The sequence below is a fragment of the Octopus bimaculoides genome, chromosome 11 (assembly GCF_046866305.1).
Source record: "Octopus bimaculoides isolate indiv1 chromosome 11, ASM4686630v1, whole genome shotgun sequence".
Classification (NCBI taxonomy): Eukaryota; Metazoa; Mollusca; class Cephalopoda; order Octopoda; family Octopodidae; genus Octopus; species Octopus bimaculoides.
Window position 1 is genome coordinate 16131773 of NC_142938.1, and position 17500 is coordinate 16149272.

Below are 17500 nucleotides of genomic sequence, written 5' to 3' on the forward strand. Positions count from 1 at the left end.
TGTGATGTATGTGCCTGGTGTACCCTTATCAGACGGGTAGTCATGGTGGGTATACTGGGCTTCATATATTTTACCCCAGTGTCACTTTGATGGTATGCACTGCTCTCTCACACAATAATAATAATAGTACAGGAATAAATTATGTTTATTGTACACCAATTAGTGTAGTATTGTATGATATGCCCAATCAGTGATCGTCTCATCACTATTTCAGCATGTACAGTGAAGATCATTCATTGCTCACAATATAATAACAGAAGTTAAGAAAAGATTGTAAATAAGTAAACAATAAAAATAGCTGAAAGCTAAAAGAAATATAACAAAAAAAACTACAATTTCTTGGAAGTCATCCAAAAAAACCCTCCTAGGAGTGTCCATCATTCCCAAATATTCTTATTAAAGTCAAGCATAAAAATAATTGAGGATTGGGTCTGTCTGACCAGAAATATCCTGCAAATAAGAATGCAGGAAATACAAACCAACTAGGTTACTTCTACTCAATCAGCCAACTTGCTAGAAATGGCAGCCAAAATTCTTCTTCATATTACATCCTGTTGGCATTTTGTTTTTATTTTCTGGGGTTTTTTTTTTTGTTTTTAAAGGACAAATAGGGAAACATTAAATAATGCAGACCTTGATATACTGTGCCTGAATACTGCAGGAAAGCAGTGATAGTCAAAGGATAAGAGTCCTTTTGACCATAGGGCTGCTTGGTCCTAACAGATTTAAAATTAAAAACAAACCACCACTACCCCTACCACCACCAATACTACTACTACTGCTGGTTATGATGCAAGTTATTTCTACAGACTCATAACGGATACTAATATTTTGTTTGTAAATTACGCTATTTACCTTTACACATACATACCCACATACAAACGTTCACATATATACATGTGGATGTAAGAATATATATAGGCACATAGATATATAGATATAGTATTATTTTATATATATATATATATATATATATATATATATATATATATATATATATATATACACATATGTATATATGTATGTATATATATATATGTGTGTGTGTATATATATATATGTGTATATATATAAATGTAAAAGCTAACTGGTGACAAAGTCGGCGTGATATATGTATATATATATATATATATATACATATATCATGCCGACTTTGTCACCAGTCAGTTTTTACATTTATATATATACATATATATATATATACACACACACACATATATATATATATATATACATACATATATACATATGTGTATATATATATATATATATATATATATATATATATATATATATATATAAAATAATACTATATATATATATATATATTAATGGTGCAAAACTGAGTAATTTCAATCTGGTTGATTACTGATGAAGAATTAGAGACCTTCTGTGCCTGTCTTCTGTCCATTTGTGCATTCAGTATACGTTATACATTTTTTACAATACATTTTTTATTTTAGATATATATGTATATGTATATATGTATATGCACACACACACACACATATACATATACATACATGTGTGTGTGTGTGTGTGTGTAATTATCAGTTTGTTGCCCATAAGTTAGAAAATAGTACATTCAATATGAGAAATGAAGACTCTCTTTCAGAATCAAAGATAGGCCCAATGTTACAATGCTAGCCAACTTAATATGGCAATTAAAAGAGGATCCCTTACCATACAAAAGCAACTAGAAATTGTTACAACGACCTGGACCACATCTGAATGAAAGTGATCATTGCAAGCTTTGCTTGGTAGAAAGGAAAAAATCATCCTCGTCCATATGCATCACATGACCATACAAACACAGACTTCTCTCTTACATGCAACATATGATGCCTCATATACCCAATTTTTCTATTAATTCATTTACAGTGTTGCACATGCATACTGATATTACCCATCCAGTGGAGCATGCTGGTTTCATTTCTTTCAAGCCTTCACAGGTCTTCTGTAACTACAGCCCATGTTTCACTGCCATGCAGCATAGTTGTACATACACAGACATCATACAATCTGCCTTTCACTCTGTGGTAGAGATCCTTTGTTACTAACAACGGTAGTAGCTCACTGAACTTTGCCCAGCCGATTCTTTTTCTAGCAGCTACACTTTCAGAATTTCCTCTTCCACTGCTAACTTGTTCATGTAGGTAAAGGAAGCTATCCACACCTAAAATTTCTTCTCTAGTTCAGGTAGGGATTCAGTTATAAGAACAAAATCATCTACATAGAGGAACTCCCAAGGGAAGCCAGACAGCTGCTCTGGCAACGATCACGCTCGAACGGTGCTCTTAGTGCTCCACTGGTACAGGTGCCATCACGATTTCACTTTCGCTTGCCCCAACAGGTCTTCGCAATATAATATATTGTATTTGGGGAGGGTCATTTTTTTAATCACCAAATAAACACACGCACTATATATTTGTTCTTCACTCGTTTATTACTGTTCATATTTTAACTCATGTCCATATAGAGGGCGCTATAGAATCAAGGTGGACAGTGTAGCCAAAATGAATAATATAATTTTATGATTAAAGCAGGGAAAACGAAAATTCAGTTATCTGAACAATTCATAGTAGTCATTTAAAGGCCAGGTAATCCTGCATGTGTTAAGCAAGGTAAACAAAATGATATTTATGGTGGATCATATGCGTGTGTGTGTGTGAGACGTGTGTATGTATGTATGTATGTATTTGTAAGCACTCAAATATGTGACAAAATGTTGTGCCTATGTGTGTGGATACATACCAATGCAAATATCAGAATGTAAATATATCTATATGTTCTACACGTAGACACACAAACACACACACACAGAGGCATACACGTACACTTCCTTAACTCTAAATTTGACAGATTTGACAGCCACCATTTAAACTAGTTGTTCTCTCCCTCTATCACCTCTCCCTTTCTCCCTGCTTCTGTCTCTCTGTCACTCTCCCTTTCTCTCTCTCTCTATATATATACATATATATATATATATATATATATATATATATATATATATATATATATATGTATATATGTATATATTTATGTATTTGTATATATATGTATACATATATATATATATATGTATATATATATATATATATATATATATATATATATGTATGTATATATGTATGTGTGTGTGTGTGTGTGTGTGTGTGTGTGTGTGTAGATATATAGATATAGATATGTCACAGTTTCTCTCTCTCTCTCTCTCTTTTCTCTTTATACCGTTCTAGCTCTGCTTCTCTCTTTCTCATTCTTTAATTTCGTCATGTCAAATTTATTCTTATTCATCTGTGCTGGCCTCGTTCTTACAAGGAATTCCTTAACAAGGTTTGATGCTTATAATTATTATTTGTTTTGTTTCTTGTGTTAATGATTATTATTATTATTCTTTTAGCTCGGGTTTCATTGGAAATCCTGTAGCGGGCTGCTATGTGCAGCCTAGGATACCATGCTATCTGTTCTTTTCAGCTAATACTTTTCTGATGATTCTGTCCATGCCAAAGAGGCAAAACCATTTGTAACAAACCTACTGAGCACTCTATTCTGGTTTCTTTTATATTCCTCTTGATGCCTTCTGATACTGTCCACAACGACACAACAGCAATTGACACTATCTTCACCTTCTTCATATTCCATAGTTGGGCTATTTCATATTTAACAGGGTTATATATGTCTATTTTTTTTTTGCCTTCTTTCTTGACTATTTGTGGATTAAAGGGACATGCAATATCACTTATATAGCATTATTTGTTTTTAAAGCAGTGAGCTGGTAGACTTCTTAGCATGCTGGGCAAAATGCTTAGCAACATTTCATGTGTCCTTATGTTCTGAGTTCAAATTCCGCTGAGACTAACTTTGCCTTTTATCCTTTCAGGGTTGATAAAAAAAAGTACCAGTTGTGTACTGTGGTTGATGCAATCAACTATCCCTTCCCCCAAATTTCAGGCCTTGTGCCTATAGTAGAAAGAATTATTATTATTACTACTACTATTATTATTATTATTATTAATATTATTATTATCATTATTATTATTATTATTATTATTATTAATATTATTATTATCATTATTATTATTATTATTATCAATATTATTATCATTATTATTATTATTATTATTATTATTATTATTATTATTATTATTATTATTATTATTATTATTATTATTATTATTATTATTATTATTATTATTATTATTATTATTATTATTATTATTATTATTATTATTATTATTATTATTATTATTATTATTATTATTATTATTATTATTATTATTATTATTATTATTATTATTATTATTATTATTATTATTATTATTATTATTATTATTATTATTATTATTATTATTATTATTATTATTATTATTATTATTATTATTATTATTATTATTATTATTATTATTATTATTATTATTATTATTATTATTATTATTATTATTATTATTATTATTATTATTATTATTATTATTATTATTATTATTATTATTATTATTATTATTATTATTATTATTATTATTATTATTATTATTATTATTATTATTATTATTATTATTAAGGTGGTGAGCTGGCAGAATCGTTAGCATGCCAGGCGAAATGCTTAGCGGTATTTCGTCTGTTGCCACATTCTGAGTTCAAATTCCACTAAGGTTGACTTTGCCTTTCATCCTTTCAGAGTTGATAAAATAAGTACCTGTTGGACATTGGGGTCAATATGATCAACTCATCCCCACTGCTAAAATTGCAGCCATTGTGGCAAAATTTGAAACCATTATTATTATTATTATTATTATTATTATTATTATTATTATTATTAAGGCTGCAATCTGGCAGAATAATTAGCATGCTGGGCGAAATGCTTAGCGGTATTTCGTCTGCCGCTACGTTCTGAGTTCAAATTTTGTTGAGGTGGACTTTGCCTTTCATCCTTTCAGGGTCAATAAATTAAGTATCAGTGAAACACTGGGGTCAATGCGATTGACTAGTCCCCTCCCCACAAATTTCAGGGTTTTTGCCTTTAATAGAAAGTATTATTATTATTGAGTGAGAGAGCAGTGCATGCTACCAAAGTGACACTGGGGTAAAATATACAAAGCCCATTATACCCATCATGATTACCCGTCTGATAAGGGTACGCCAGGCTCATGCATCACAACCATATGTGCGCGACATGGTGATCTCATATCAAGATAAACAGCGCATGACCTCGCAGGTGGGGCCCAGTTAGAATTTTCTTCAGGTCGAGTAGCCCATCCCGCTCAAGAGGTCCCTGAATAATAATAGTAATAATAATAATAATTATTATTATTATTATTATTATTATTATTATTATTATTATCAAAGGCAGTGAGCTGGCAGAATCCTTAGTATGAATTTCACTCATTGCTAAATTCTGAGTTCAAATTCTCCCGAGGTCGACTTTGCCTTTCATCCTTTCAGGGTCGATAAAATGAGTACCACTTGAGTACTGGGGTCGATGTTATCGACTATTCCCTGCCCCCAAATTTCAGGTCTTGTGCCTAAAATAGAAAGGATCATTATTATCATTATTGTTTTTGGTGGTGTTGATGTTGTTTTTGCTGTTCTTTTTGTTGTTGTTATTTATAGTAAACTGGGGAGTTATATGATTAACTAAAAAATCTTTGAAGGTGTGCCCCAGCATGGCCATGGTGTAATGACAGAATAGCAAAATAAAAGAATAATGCTACAAATAATAACAATATCATTTCTGACAGTACATAAACTGTCAATCTGTCAGTGATTTTGGTGCAGCTCCGATGTTATTGTTGTTATTGTTGCTGATGGTGTTACTGTTAAGTTTGGCTATGTTCATTTATGTGTGTGTGTGTGTGTGTGTGTGTGTGTGTGGATTTATGAGTATGCGTTTGTGTGATTTGTGTATGTGTATGTGTGCGTATGTGTGTGCATGTGTGTGAGAAAGAATTTGTGAGTATATGTTTGGGTGATTTGTGTGTGTGTGTGTGTGTGTGTGTGTGCGTGTGTGTGTGTGAGAATTTGTATGTGTGTGTGTGTGAATTTTTGAGTATGCGTTTGTGTGATTTGTGCATGTGTGTATGTGTGTGCATGTGTGTGAGAGAGAATTTGAGAGTTTGCGTTTGAGTGATCTGTGTGTGTGTGTGTGTGTGTATGTGAGAATTTGTATGCGTTTGTGTGATTTGTGCATGTGCATATATGTGTGCATGTGTGTGAGAGAGAATTTGCAAGTATGTGTTTGGATGATTTGTGTGTGTGTCTGTGAGAATTTGTATGCATTAGTGTGATTTGTGTGTGTGTGTGTGTGTGTGTGTGTGTGTGTGTGTGTGTAATGTGTGGTGTGTGTGTGTGTGTTTGAATAGGTGTGAGTTTGTGGCAGTGTGTGTATTCATGTGTATGTCTGTAAGTGAGCATACATTTGTGTATGTTTGTGTGCTGTGGGCTTGTGTTTGTAAATGTGTAAGTCTGTGCATATGTGTGGATATCTGTATGTGCACCCATTTTAATGTGCATGTATGTATTTGTGTGTGCATATACGTGTATCCGTATGCATGTGTCTCCTGTATATGTGTGCTTGTGTGTATGTATGGTTGTCTAGTGTGTGTGTGTCTATATTTTCTGTGCTTGCATATAAGTATATGTATGTGGATGAGTGCTTCTGTATATTTCAATGTGCAACTCTAAGACTTCTGTATATTTATGAGGTTGTCACTGAATGTTTTTATTGTACTTTAACAATTTACACATTCTTTTGACTATAACAATAGATTCTGACATGGACACAAGGCCAAACATTCTGCAGGCTGATTAAACTGATTTAGCCAGTATTTATTTGATTGGTCCATAACCCCACCCGCTGGAAGCGTAATTTGCTTGCATAGCCAGTGGAGTGGCATCATTTGATAGCTAAAGCAATGTGAAGCACATTGTGATCAGCAATGTGTAACAACATCCAATAGTCTAGTCGATACTATGATATTATATATATATATATATATATATATATGTACATAAAACATAGCAGACACACAGGTGTGTGTGTGTGTGTGTACACATGTGTGCACACCACATGTGTGCACACCACATGTGTAGTGATATATATAAAAAAATGTAGTCCTACTTTTAGCAATACCACATACCTTTTCATAATAACTTGTAAGTTTATTAAAGCAATAATTTTTATCTTAACACACACAAACAAGCTCACAAATATATACTTATGTGTGTGTATACATATATATATATGTATAAACATACGTGCGTGTGTGTATGCATGTCTATAATCGCACGCACGCGCCTCATGTAACAATACGTTATATAAGCGTGGAATCCTAGGAAACCGGTGGCGGTTTTAAAAGGTGAATAAATGTTTGCTCTAAAAGAAGAAAAAAACGTGACATTTAATCATAAAATATCACAAGAGGAATATTTTTAAAAAAACCAATCTTTTTCAAGTAAATCCATTCATGTTTGTGCTAGTACTAGTTGTCTCCCCTCCACGCATCTCTCTCTCAGCTTTTCTTCAGGAAATATTGCTTTGCCATTGAAACTTGTTAAATATATTTTCTCGATTTTACTGTGTTAGGCAATCGCTAATAGTGTTTTATCGGAAATTTTTGAAACTAACACAAACTGTATGTGTTGGATAATTTTGTGTGTTCGTCCTGGGTAGGTCTGTCAGAATTATCTTCTCCTTAATATGTACGAACCATATCTACATATTTATATATACTCTTTTACTTGTTTCAGTCATTTGACTGTGGCCATGCTGGAGCACCGCCTTTAGTCGAGCAAATCGACCCCAGGAATTATTCTTTAGAAGCCTAGTACTTATTCTATCGGTCTCTTTTGCCGAACCGCTAAGTTATGGGGGCGTAAACACACCAGCATCTGTTGTCAAGCGATGTTGGGGGAACAAACACAGACACACAAACATATACACACACATACATATATATATATACATATATACGACGGGCTTCTTTCAGTTTCCGTCTACCAAATCCACTCACAAGGCTTTGGTCGGCCCGAGGCTATAGCAGAAAACACTTGCCCAAGATGCCACACAGTGGGACTGAACCCGGAACCATGTGGTTGGTAAGCAAGCTACTTACCACACAGCCACTCCTGCGCATTTATATATTTATCTTAATTTTCAATTGCGCGCATGACTGTCGTGGCGGAACTCCACTAATCATAGAGGTACTTGATTAGGCCCTGAATTGTACTTAATTATGACCACCACAATTACCAAATTCACTTCATTTGCATGAAATAACAACCAAATTTACTTTAAAAATCGCTCATACTTTTTCTTTTTCTTTTTTTTTTTTTTGAAAAGGATAGACACATAGTCTTATGTACTTTATACTTGAATATATAAACAAAAAAACTAAAGCAGTCAAGACTGGATTAGAGAAGTATTAAGGCTAACTTAGGAGTGGAATCACCTACTAATCCATTAGCACCAAATGATCTTGTTACAATTGTTATTGTTTAGCCACAAGCTATCCACGACCAGATTATCTCGTGTCCTTTTTTTTTTTTGATGTCAGTAGTGTTGTAAGATTTTAGGAACAAATTGGCTGTTATTTCTAGCAAGATGACTGACCATGTAGATGTTCCCTCATTGACTCATAACTGGCATTGTTTTTAAACATTACATTCAACATTACCTGTTTCTCAGCTTGTTTGTTTATTTGTATGTATGTATGTGTATGTATGTATGTATGTATGTATGTATGTATGCATGTATGTGATTGTATGTATCTATGTATGTATGTGTATATGTGTGTGTATGTATGTATGTTCTTTTCTTTGGCCATTATTTTATTTCTTTACCCATTTCATTTTACAGCAGCGAAACATGCACCAACCAGTGCAACTGCAAAACCTGGTTTGGGGTGAATGCATGCAAATTTAGGTATGTTGACAGCCTTCTTCTTCTTCTTCTTCTTCTTCTTATTCTTCTTCTTATTATTATTATTCTCCTCCTCTTCCTCCTCCTCCTCCCTCCCCCTCCATCCCTCCCCCTCCTCCTCTTCCTCCTCATCATTGAGTGAGAGAGCAGCACATGCCACCAAAGTGACACACACAGGTACAATTATACAAAGCCCAATATACCCATCATGGGGACTGTCACATTAAGTTCACAGCATACAACTACTATGATCTTGGTGTGTTTACGTGCCCGTAACTTAGTGGTTCGGCAAAAAGAGATCGATAGAATAAGTACTAGGCTTACAAAGAATAAATCCTGGGGTTGATTTGTTTGACTAAAGGCAGTGCTCCAGCATGGCCACAGTCAAATGACTGAAACAAATAAAAGAATAAAAGAAAGAATAATTAATTCTTCGCTTAGATGGTGAGCTAGCAGAATTGTTGGCACACAGGGCAAAATGCTTAGTGGCATTTTATTCAGCCTTATGTTCTGAGTTCAAATTCTACCAAGGTCACCTTTCAGGGCTCAATAAAATAAGTAGCAGTTAAGTACTGGGGTAGGGTGATGTAATCAACTTAACCCCTCTCCCAAACTTAGTGGCCTTGTACCAACATTTGAAATCAATAATTAATTCTTTGTTTTAGGTGGCAAGCTGGCTGAAGTGTAAGCATGTCGGACAAAACACTTAGCAGCTTTTCTCCCATTTTTTTTTTTATATTCTAAACTCAAACCCCACCAAGGTTTAATTTTGCCTCTCATAATTTCAGTGGGGGCAATAAAATAAAGTACCAGTCAAGAACAGTGGGGTCAACGTAATCAGCTTAATCCCTCATCCTCACAGAATTGCTGGTCTTGTGCCAAAATTAGAAAAGGACTATTAATTCTTTATTTGTGTGTTTAATTTTACAGTGAACATCTCCAGAAGAACTGTAAATGTTGTCCAGGTTTCTACATCACAAACGAATACACATGTGAAGGTTTGTACATCACTGTACTTTTTAACTTTCTTACTGGTTCCATTTATTGTGCTGTGGACATGCTGGGCCATACGTTTTCATCAGTACGTGTGGGTGGCATGTAAAAGCACCCACTACACTCTGAGTGGTTGGCGTTAGGAAGGGCATCCAGCTGTAGAAACTCTGCCAAATCAGATTGGAGCCTGGTGTTGCCATCCGGTTTCACCAGTCCTCAGTCAAATCGTCCAGCCCATGCTAGCATGGAAAGCGGACGTTAAACGATGATGATGATGAATAACATCAACCACCACCACCACCACCAAAACTACTCCAGAACTTATTTTCCTGACTAGGTCTTATTCATTTTATTGTAATTTGAAAAATTCAAGGCAAATCGAAACTGGGAGAAATTCAAACTTAAGAAGATACCCAAGAAAATACCACATGACGTTTTATCTGATGCTGTTCCATTTCTGCCATCTACCGGTCATATTTGATTTATGGTAGGATTTCAATTGTTCCCATTTGCTTTTGTTTGTGATTATTGTTATTGTTATTGTTTAACCACATCTCATCTCAGAATATGCAAACTTATGATATATATATATATATATATATATATCAGATTGGAGGCTGGTGTTGCCATCCGGTTTCACCAGTCCTCAGTCAAATCGTCCAACCCATGCTAGCATGGAAAGCGGACGTTAAACGATGATGATGATGATGATGATGATGATGATATATATCTGTAAAAATATGTGACACTTATTCGGTAGCCATGATAAAACTCCGAGTTTCGGATGCCAGGGTGGGTACCCACACCAACATCTCTTCAGTTATCCGGACAGGAATTTTCAATGGCCGGATAACTGAAGAGATGTTGGCATGGGTTCCCATCCCAGCATCCGAAACTCGGAGTTTTATCATGGCTAACAAATAAGTGTCACATATTTTTACAGATAAATTCCTCTATTTACATAATATCAAGGTCTCTTTCTTTCTTTTGTTGTCCTTTCTATCAATATATATGTATATATATATATATATATATATATATATATATTACCATTATCATCATTGTTTCAAAGTCCAATTTTCCATACTTGCATGGGTTGTACAGAATTTGTCAAGGTAGATTTTCTCCAGCTGCATGCCCTTCCTGTCACCAACTTTCACCTGTTTCCAAGTAAGGTGATATTTCCCTATGACCAGACATGTCTTGGATGACTGGAAATGAAAGGACACCATTTGCATGACACTGAAAACTATCATGTGATGTCAAAGAAAGGAGACACCAACACACACATGCACATTTTTCTCCGTGTTTTTCTCCTTGTCTCCATATTCTTTCTGTTGAAGAGCGTAGCTCGAAATGTTAAAGACTTTCCGTATTCCCGGGCGTCATACTAATACATCCTTTTGTTGTTTACACCACCTGTCCTCGTCTGTTGTTGTTTTTTTTCATACATTCTCCCATATATATATATATATATATATATATATATATGTTTTTTTTCATACATTCTCCCATATATATATATATATATATATATATATATATATATATATATATATATATATATATATATACAACAGACATCTTTCAGTTTCCATCAACCAAATCCACTCTCAAGGATTTGGTCAGTCTGGGGCTATGGTGAAAGATACTTGCCCAAGTGATTGGGAAACAAACTTATTACTACACAGCCACATCTATATACTGAAGCAACTACTACAATGTAGAAGAGCCAGTTTATCCATTTGAAAACATACAAAATCTGTTAATATTCACCTTTTCTATATTTCTAAACAATACTGTAAAGTTGGTGTGTGTGAAACAGTATCATTGTCTCTGGGGTGTATAGCCAGGCCACTATTATCTCCCTTCCTATTCATAAGGTGCTATAATGCTTCATTGCACCATTGCATTAATTAAATAAAATCTATGAAATCCCTCTCTCAAACATTTTTGTTTTTCCCTACAGATGTAAATGAATGTCTAAAGAAACCAGTAATCTGTCAACAGGACTGTATAAACACCATAGGAAGTTATCACTGTTCTTGCAAAAAGGGGTTTTACCTGGAAAAAAATAACCACACCTGTAAAAGTAATTATGACTTTTTATTTATTCATTTTTAACTGTCCTGTGATATACAGAACATCAGTCTGTCCATCCCTTGCCATGCTCTTGTTTATTTCAACAAGTTTTTTTACTGTTCTTGTCATCAGGAGTTTTACCTGGAGGAAAATAAACACACCTGTAAAAGTAATAATGACATTTTATTTATTTATTCATCTTTAACCATTCTGTGTTGTACAGAGTATTGATCCAGCCACCCTATGCTGTACTCCTAGTTTATTTCCAAGAGTTTTATTGCATACCTTTTGAGAAGAACTCTATGTGTGGTTCAAACTAGTATGTGTGAAACAGTATCTTCGTCTCAGGGTGTATATAGCCAGGTCACTATTATCTCCCCTCCCATTCAACTTCTTGTCATTTCGGCATGTGAAACTTCTAACCCAGACACGTTTTTTTGTTTTTTTTTGCCTCTTTCCCATTATTTCTCTTTATTTTTCTTTCCTCATTTCTCTCTGTTGAAGAGCATAGGCTCGAAATATCAAAGACTTTTCTATTTTCCCTGAACCAGACTAATACATCTTGTTTGTTGTTCCCTCACCTGTCTCTATCTTTTGGTTTTTGTACATTTGAACCATATGAACCTTGTGTGTGTGTGTGCATGTGCATAATGGGAGTGCAACTCATAAGCAAGTCTATACAGTATATGTGGTCAGAATTGACATGTCTGCAATGGTGTGAATATCTCTGGATGTATATAGTTGTGGTGAGGCTTCAGTTTATGATACAAGTATATATGGTATATGTAGTCAGAATTGGAATGTCTGAAATGGTATAACTGTCTCTGTGAGTATATATTTGTGATGACGGTACAAGTTATATGCAAGTACAAATGGTACATGTAGTCAGAATTAGTCTGTGTGAAATGGTATGACCATCTCTGGGTGTATATGATTGTAATGAGGGTGCAATTTATATCCAAGTACATACGGTATATGTCGTTAGACTGTTATGCCTGGAATAGTTTAACTCTCCCTGGGTGTTTATAAAAGCAATAGAAGTGCAACTTATATGCAAGTATATACAGTATGTATAAATAGAATTGATGTATCTGACATGGTATGAATGTCTTAGTGAGTGTATATAATAATGGTGATATTATCATAGAGTGAAATGCTTTTTATTTCTGTACAATACAGGTAAAACTAATTGTCAGAACATGTATCCCCAGTGTGAACACTATTGCAAAGACCTCAAAACTGGTCCAGTTTGCTTTTGTAATGAAGGTTATGAACTGTCTCACGATGAATTTTCTTGTGTTCGTAAGTACTTTAAGTTTTATATCACATCAAAATATAATCAAATTTCGAATACTCATCATCGTCATCATCATCATCATCATTTAACATCTATCTTCCATCTCTCTCTCTCTCTCTCTCTCTCTCTCTCTCTCTCTCTCTCTCTCTGTCTGTCTCTGTCTCCTCCTCTCTCTCTCTCTCTGTTCATGTGTGTGAGCATATTTCTCTTTATGTGTCCAAGGAAAGGAAACACATTTATGTCAGTCGTGTTCAATTGTCAAACTGTACTGACTTTCTCTTTATCTTTCCCTTTCACTTTCTCTTTCTCTCTCTCTTTCACTTTCTCTTTATGTTCATATTTATGTGTGCAGGCATGTGACTGGTGTGCCAAAGGTTCAACCATTCATTCAATTCATCACCTTCATTTACTTTTATCATACTGAACACATATGTATTTATTTCAGACAAAACGAAATGTATTCCTCACTTCAACTTCTGTCACCATACTTGTGTCCCACATCACACAGGGTATAAATGCAAATGCAGAAAAGGTTATAAGCTAGACCCCAACGGTTACAGTTGTACTAGTAAGTATTTAAAATTGTTTATTAAGAATTCAATTTATGTTTATTTGTGCATTTTAACTGGTACTCTGTCAGTTATGATGAGGGTCTCAGGAGATCTAATCAACAGAGCAGCCTGCTCATGAAATTAAAGTGCAAGTGGCTGAGTGCTCCACAGACACATGTACCCTTAGTGTAGTTCTCAGAAAAATTCAGCATGACACAGAATGTGACAAAGCTGGCCCTTTGAATTACGGGTATGACTCATTATTGCTTGGTGAGTGGACTGGAGCAATGTGAAATGAAGTGTCTTACTCAAGGATACAATGCACCACAAGGAATCGAATGTTAATGATTCTGCCAGCTCACCGCCTTCATTATAATAATAATAATAATAATAATAGCAATAATAATAATAATAATGATGATGACAATAATAATAATAGCAATAATAATTATAATAATCAACAAAAAACTTCCAAACTGTGGTTTTATTACCTTAAATGCTTTTGTCATTTCAGAAATAACTCGTTCTCATAGAAGGCATCATTTCTTTAGAGGTATGCATAGACATGTTAAACCTACAACACTCCAGCCTGACCATGTCCATCACCATCCCTATGACTACCACCATGTGGAGAATGACTACTACTATCACTAACTCGACCAGTAAGCTCCTCTACAAAATGATGATGATGATGATGATGATGATGATGATGATGAAAATAATAATAATGATAATAATAAATAAATAAATAAATTAGTTAAAACCAACTAAGATGTATTTCAAGAGAAAATTACGAAGAAATGGATATATTTGGAATGGAATTGATTGTTATGAGAATAAAGAACACAGTATGTACAATACTGATTTCTGATTCTTTTGTTTTTTAAATCTTAACCCCACCCACCCAGTATATCTACAGCTAATAATGAGAAAATGCTCAGTGTTTTTATTAGATAAATTCAAGAAGGTAGTGATGTACTGAATGATGAATGCAAAAGAACCAAAAAAAATAATTGAATTTAAGTCTGCCTCTTAGTTGAAGAGTTTGAAAATGGGGAGAAAAAGATTTCGACAAATGCAACTGATTGATTGGTAAAATTAAATGATTAATTAAATAATTGATAGGTGCAGGAGTGGCTGTGTGGTAAGTAGCTTGCTTACCAACCACATGGTTCTGGGTTCAGTCCCACCTTGGGTGTCTTCTACTATAGCCTCGGGCCAACCAAAACACCTTAACTGCACAGCCATCAGCCATACCTGTGTCTATTATGGGAATAAGGAGGCAAAGTAAGATTAATTAATAGATATGGCTGGGTATATGAGAGAATGATCACGGAAGAAGTTCTCAGTTCTTAGTATAGATAAATAGATGGTGCATCATCACAAGTGATTGCAGCTGCAAATGGTTTGATGTGGTAATTGCAAAATTTTCCCAAGGGGAAATAATACATTCCTTGTAAGCAGTTGAGGGTCAGTGACTGTAAGAGCATCCAGCCCTAGAAAAATCTGCAAGACGCATCAAACCCATACAAGAATGGAAGAGTGGACATTAAAGGAAAGGATAGTGTATATCCTTATCATAATAACTACAAGAAAACCAACAAGAGGGCAGTGCTCTTGCTAATTCTTTTTTCTTTTTTTTTAATGATCTTAAATTCTGAAAAAATTCATTAAAAAGTCAATTTGCATTTTTAGTTCTTCTTATAATATTAGAAATTGCATTTTCATAATGAATGTAATTAATTTTCTTTATTTGTGTGTATCTAATAACATTTCCTTCAATAAAACCATATCAATTTACATGTAATACAATACAAAATATTTCTTTTCTTTAGCATAGTGCGATGACTGTATATAACCTGAAAAATTTAAGCACAGCTATCTGTCTGTCTGTCCGTCTGTCTGTTTGTCTGTCTGTCTGTCTGTCTATCTATCTATCTATCTATCTATCTATCTATCTATCTATCTCACAGTTGAGATTCTAACCCTTTATATACACTCTGTGTGTGTGTGTGTGTGTGTGTGTGTGTGTGTGTGTGTGTGTGTGTGTGTGTCTGTGTGTGAGTCTGTGTGTCTGTGTGTGTGTACAGTGGGGAATGGAGTATAAACATTTCGATTTTTTAAAAAATTATTTAATCTAGTGTTTCCTAGTCTGGGATTTGCACACAGCTGGAGATCCACGAAGACAGCACAGAGGAGGTGGAGATGGAGATGAGGGCAGGCTCCATGAGCTGGGTTCAAAATTTGTTGAACAGACAGACTTTTCAAAGTCTTGAGATCTGTAGGAAAAATTCATAAAAAAAAAAATTGGATCCTAGATAGTAAAAAGATTGGATTGAGGACTACTCATAGTAGTCATAAGAAAAGGGGCAGACCCCATAATCTTTGCAACCCCTCTCCCACTCACTTTAGACCTGCTGAGGTCGTTGTTGTTGTTGTTAGTACCATTGATGGTGGTGGTTGTAGTTTTGTTGTTGCTTAGCCCCAGGTCAACCCTGATGCAGCAGACTTATGGTGAAAGATGTAGTTTTGATCATCTCATCCATATTTTTCTTTCAGACTAACTTATCAAACGTGTTCTTCATTTTTCTTAGGACAACAGAGCAGTCTCTTTGACTCTGTAACATGTCGGAGTTCAATTCACAAAATATTACTGTTATATTGGAGTTTAATATATAAAAATATTAGTAAAGAATAAAAAGTTTAGGAAGGTATAACAATGCACTATAGAACAAAAAAAATGGACTATATACCTGTTGTAACTTGGTAAACTATAGTCCGATGATATTTGGAATTAGAATTCCTTCTTCAGTTCTTATTTACTGGAGTCTCTGCTATAAACTGTCTATATTACTGTCACATTGGAAATCAATCAGTAAAAAAAATACTGTCACAATGAAGATCGATCAATAAACTACTAGTGTTATGCTGGAAATCAATCAACAAACGATTACTGTCACACTGGAGATTAATCAATAAAAAATTACAATAATCTATAAAAAAAAAAATTCTGTTGCACTTTACATGGAGTCTGACGGTTTAACCACTGAGCCATGTTTTAATAATCATACCTATTTATAACTTAATGAATACTACATTTTGCAAGTCTCCATATATTAATATGGATTTTCTACAGCCTTCAATTATATTTTTAGAAATTTGTGGTGCACCCAGATACCCATTATAGCACACAAATGCACTGAGGTGCACCATTTTTGAACCAACCACTGTGGTAAGATATAATTTGAGGTAAAGTTGGCTGCCCTTTCTAGCAATTTGAGCTTCTGCATAAAGGGTTTCCTCACTGAAGCAGTTGATAATTTGCCTAGAACTTCTGTAGTGATACCTGTAAGGCGAAATGTAGAAGGAAAGAGAATTCCAGAGGGTTGTAAATTTTGAGGAGGAAGGACTGTATTAAATATTTAGTATAGGCCTTGTGTATGTGAGAGACTGTGAATATATATATATATATATATATATATATATATATATATATATACATACACACATATATATATACACTCACACACACTACATACATATATCTTTTATAGATTATCTTATACTGAGTTCAGTCATTGGATTGCAGCCATTCCATGCCTCCTTTGTTTCACCTTTTGACTGGTACTTTATTTTATTGATGCCCAAAAGGATGAAAGGCAA

The 17500-nt window shown here is 34.2% G+C and overlaps 2 protein-coding genes across 3 annotated transcripts in view; one reads left to right on the forward strand and one right to left on the reverse strand.

The window, feature by feature from the left end:
- Positions 1–17500, reverse strand: part of LOC106869728 (apoptosis regulator BAX) — a 134167-nt gene that overhangs the window by 65021 nt on the left and 51646 nt on the right. The gene's annotated exons all lie outside the window — the stretch shown is intronic.
- On the forward strand, positions 3177–14701 carry LOC106869727 (uncharacterized). 2 transcript variants are annotated; one of them, XM_014915578.3, is made up of 7 exons: positions 3177–3333; positions 8852–8917; positions 9845–9912; positions 11877–11999; positions 13169–13291; positions 13732–13854; positions 14352–14701. In XM_014915578.3, exons 1-7 carry the CDS (start codon positions 3272–3274, stop codon positions 14489–14491), a joined length of 705 nt encoding a protein of 234 aa, XP_014771064.1. In that variant the 5' UTR covers positions 3177–3271; the 3' UTR covers positions 14492–14701. The 2 variants fall into 2 exon arrangements, with proteins under 2 accessions (XP_014771064.1, XP_052827488.1); XM_052971528.2 differs by lacking the exon at positions 3177–3333 and adding an exon at positions 7521–7662.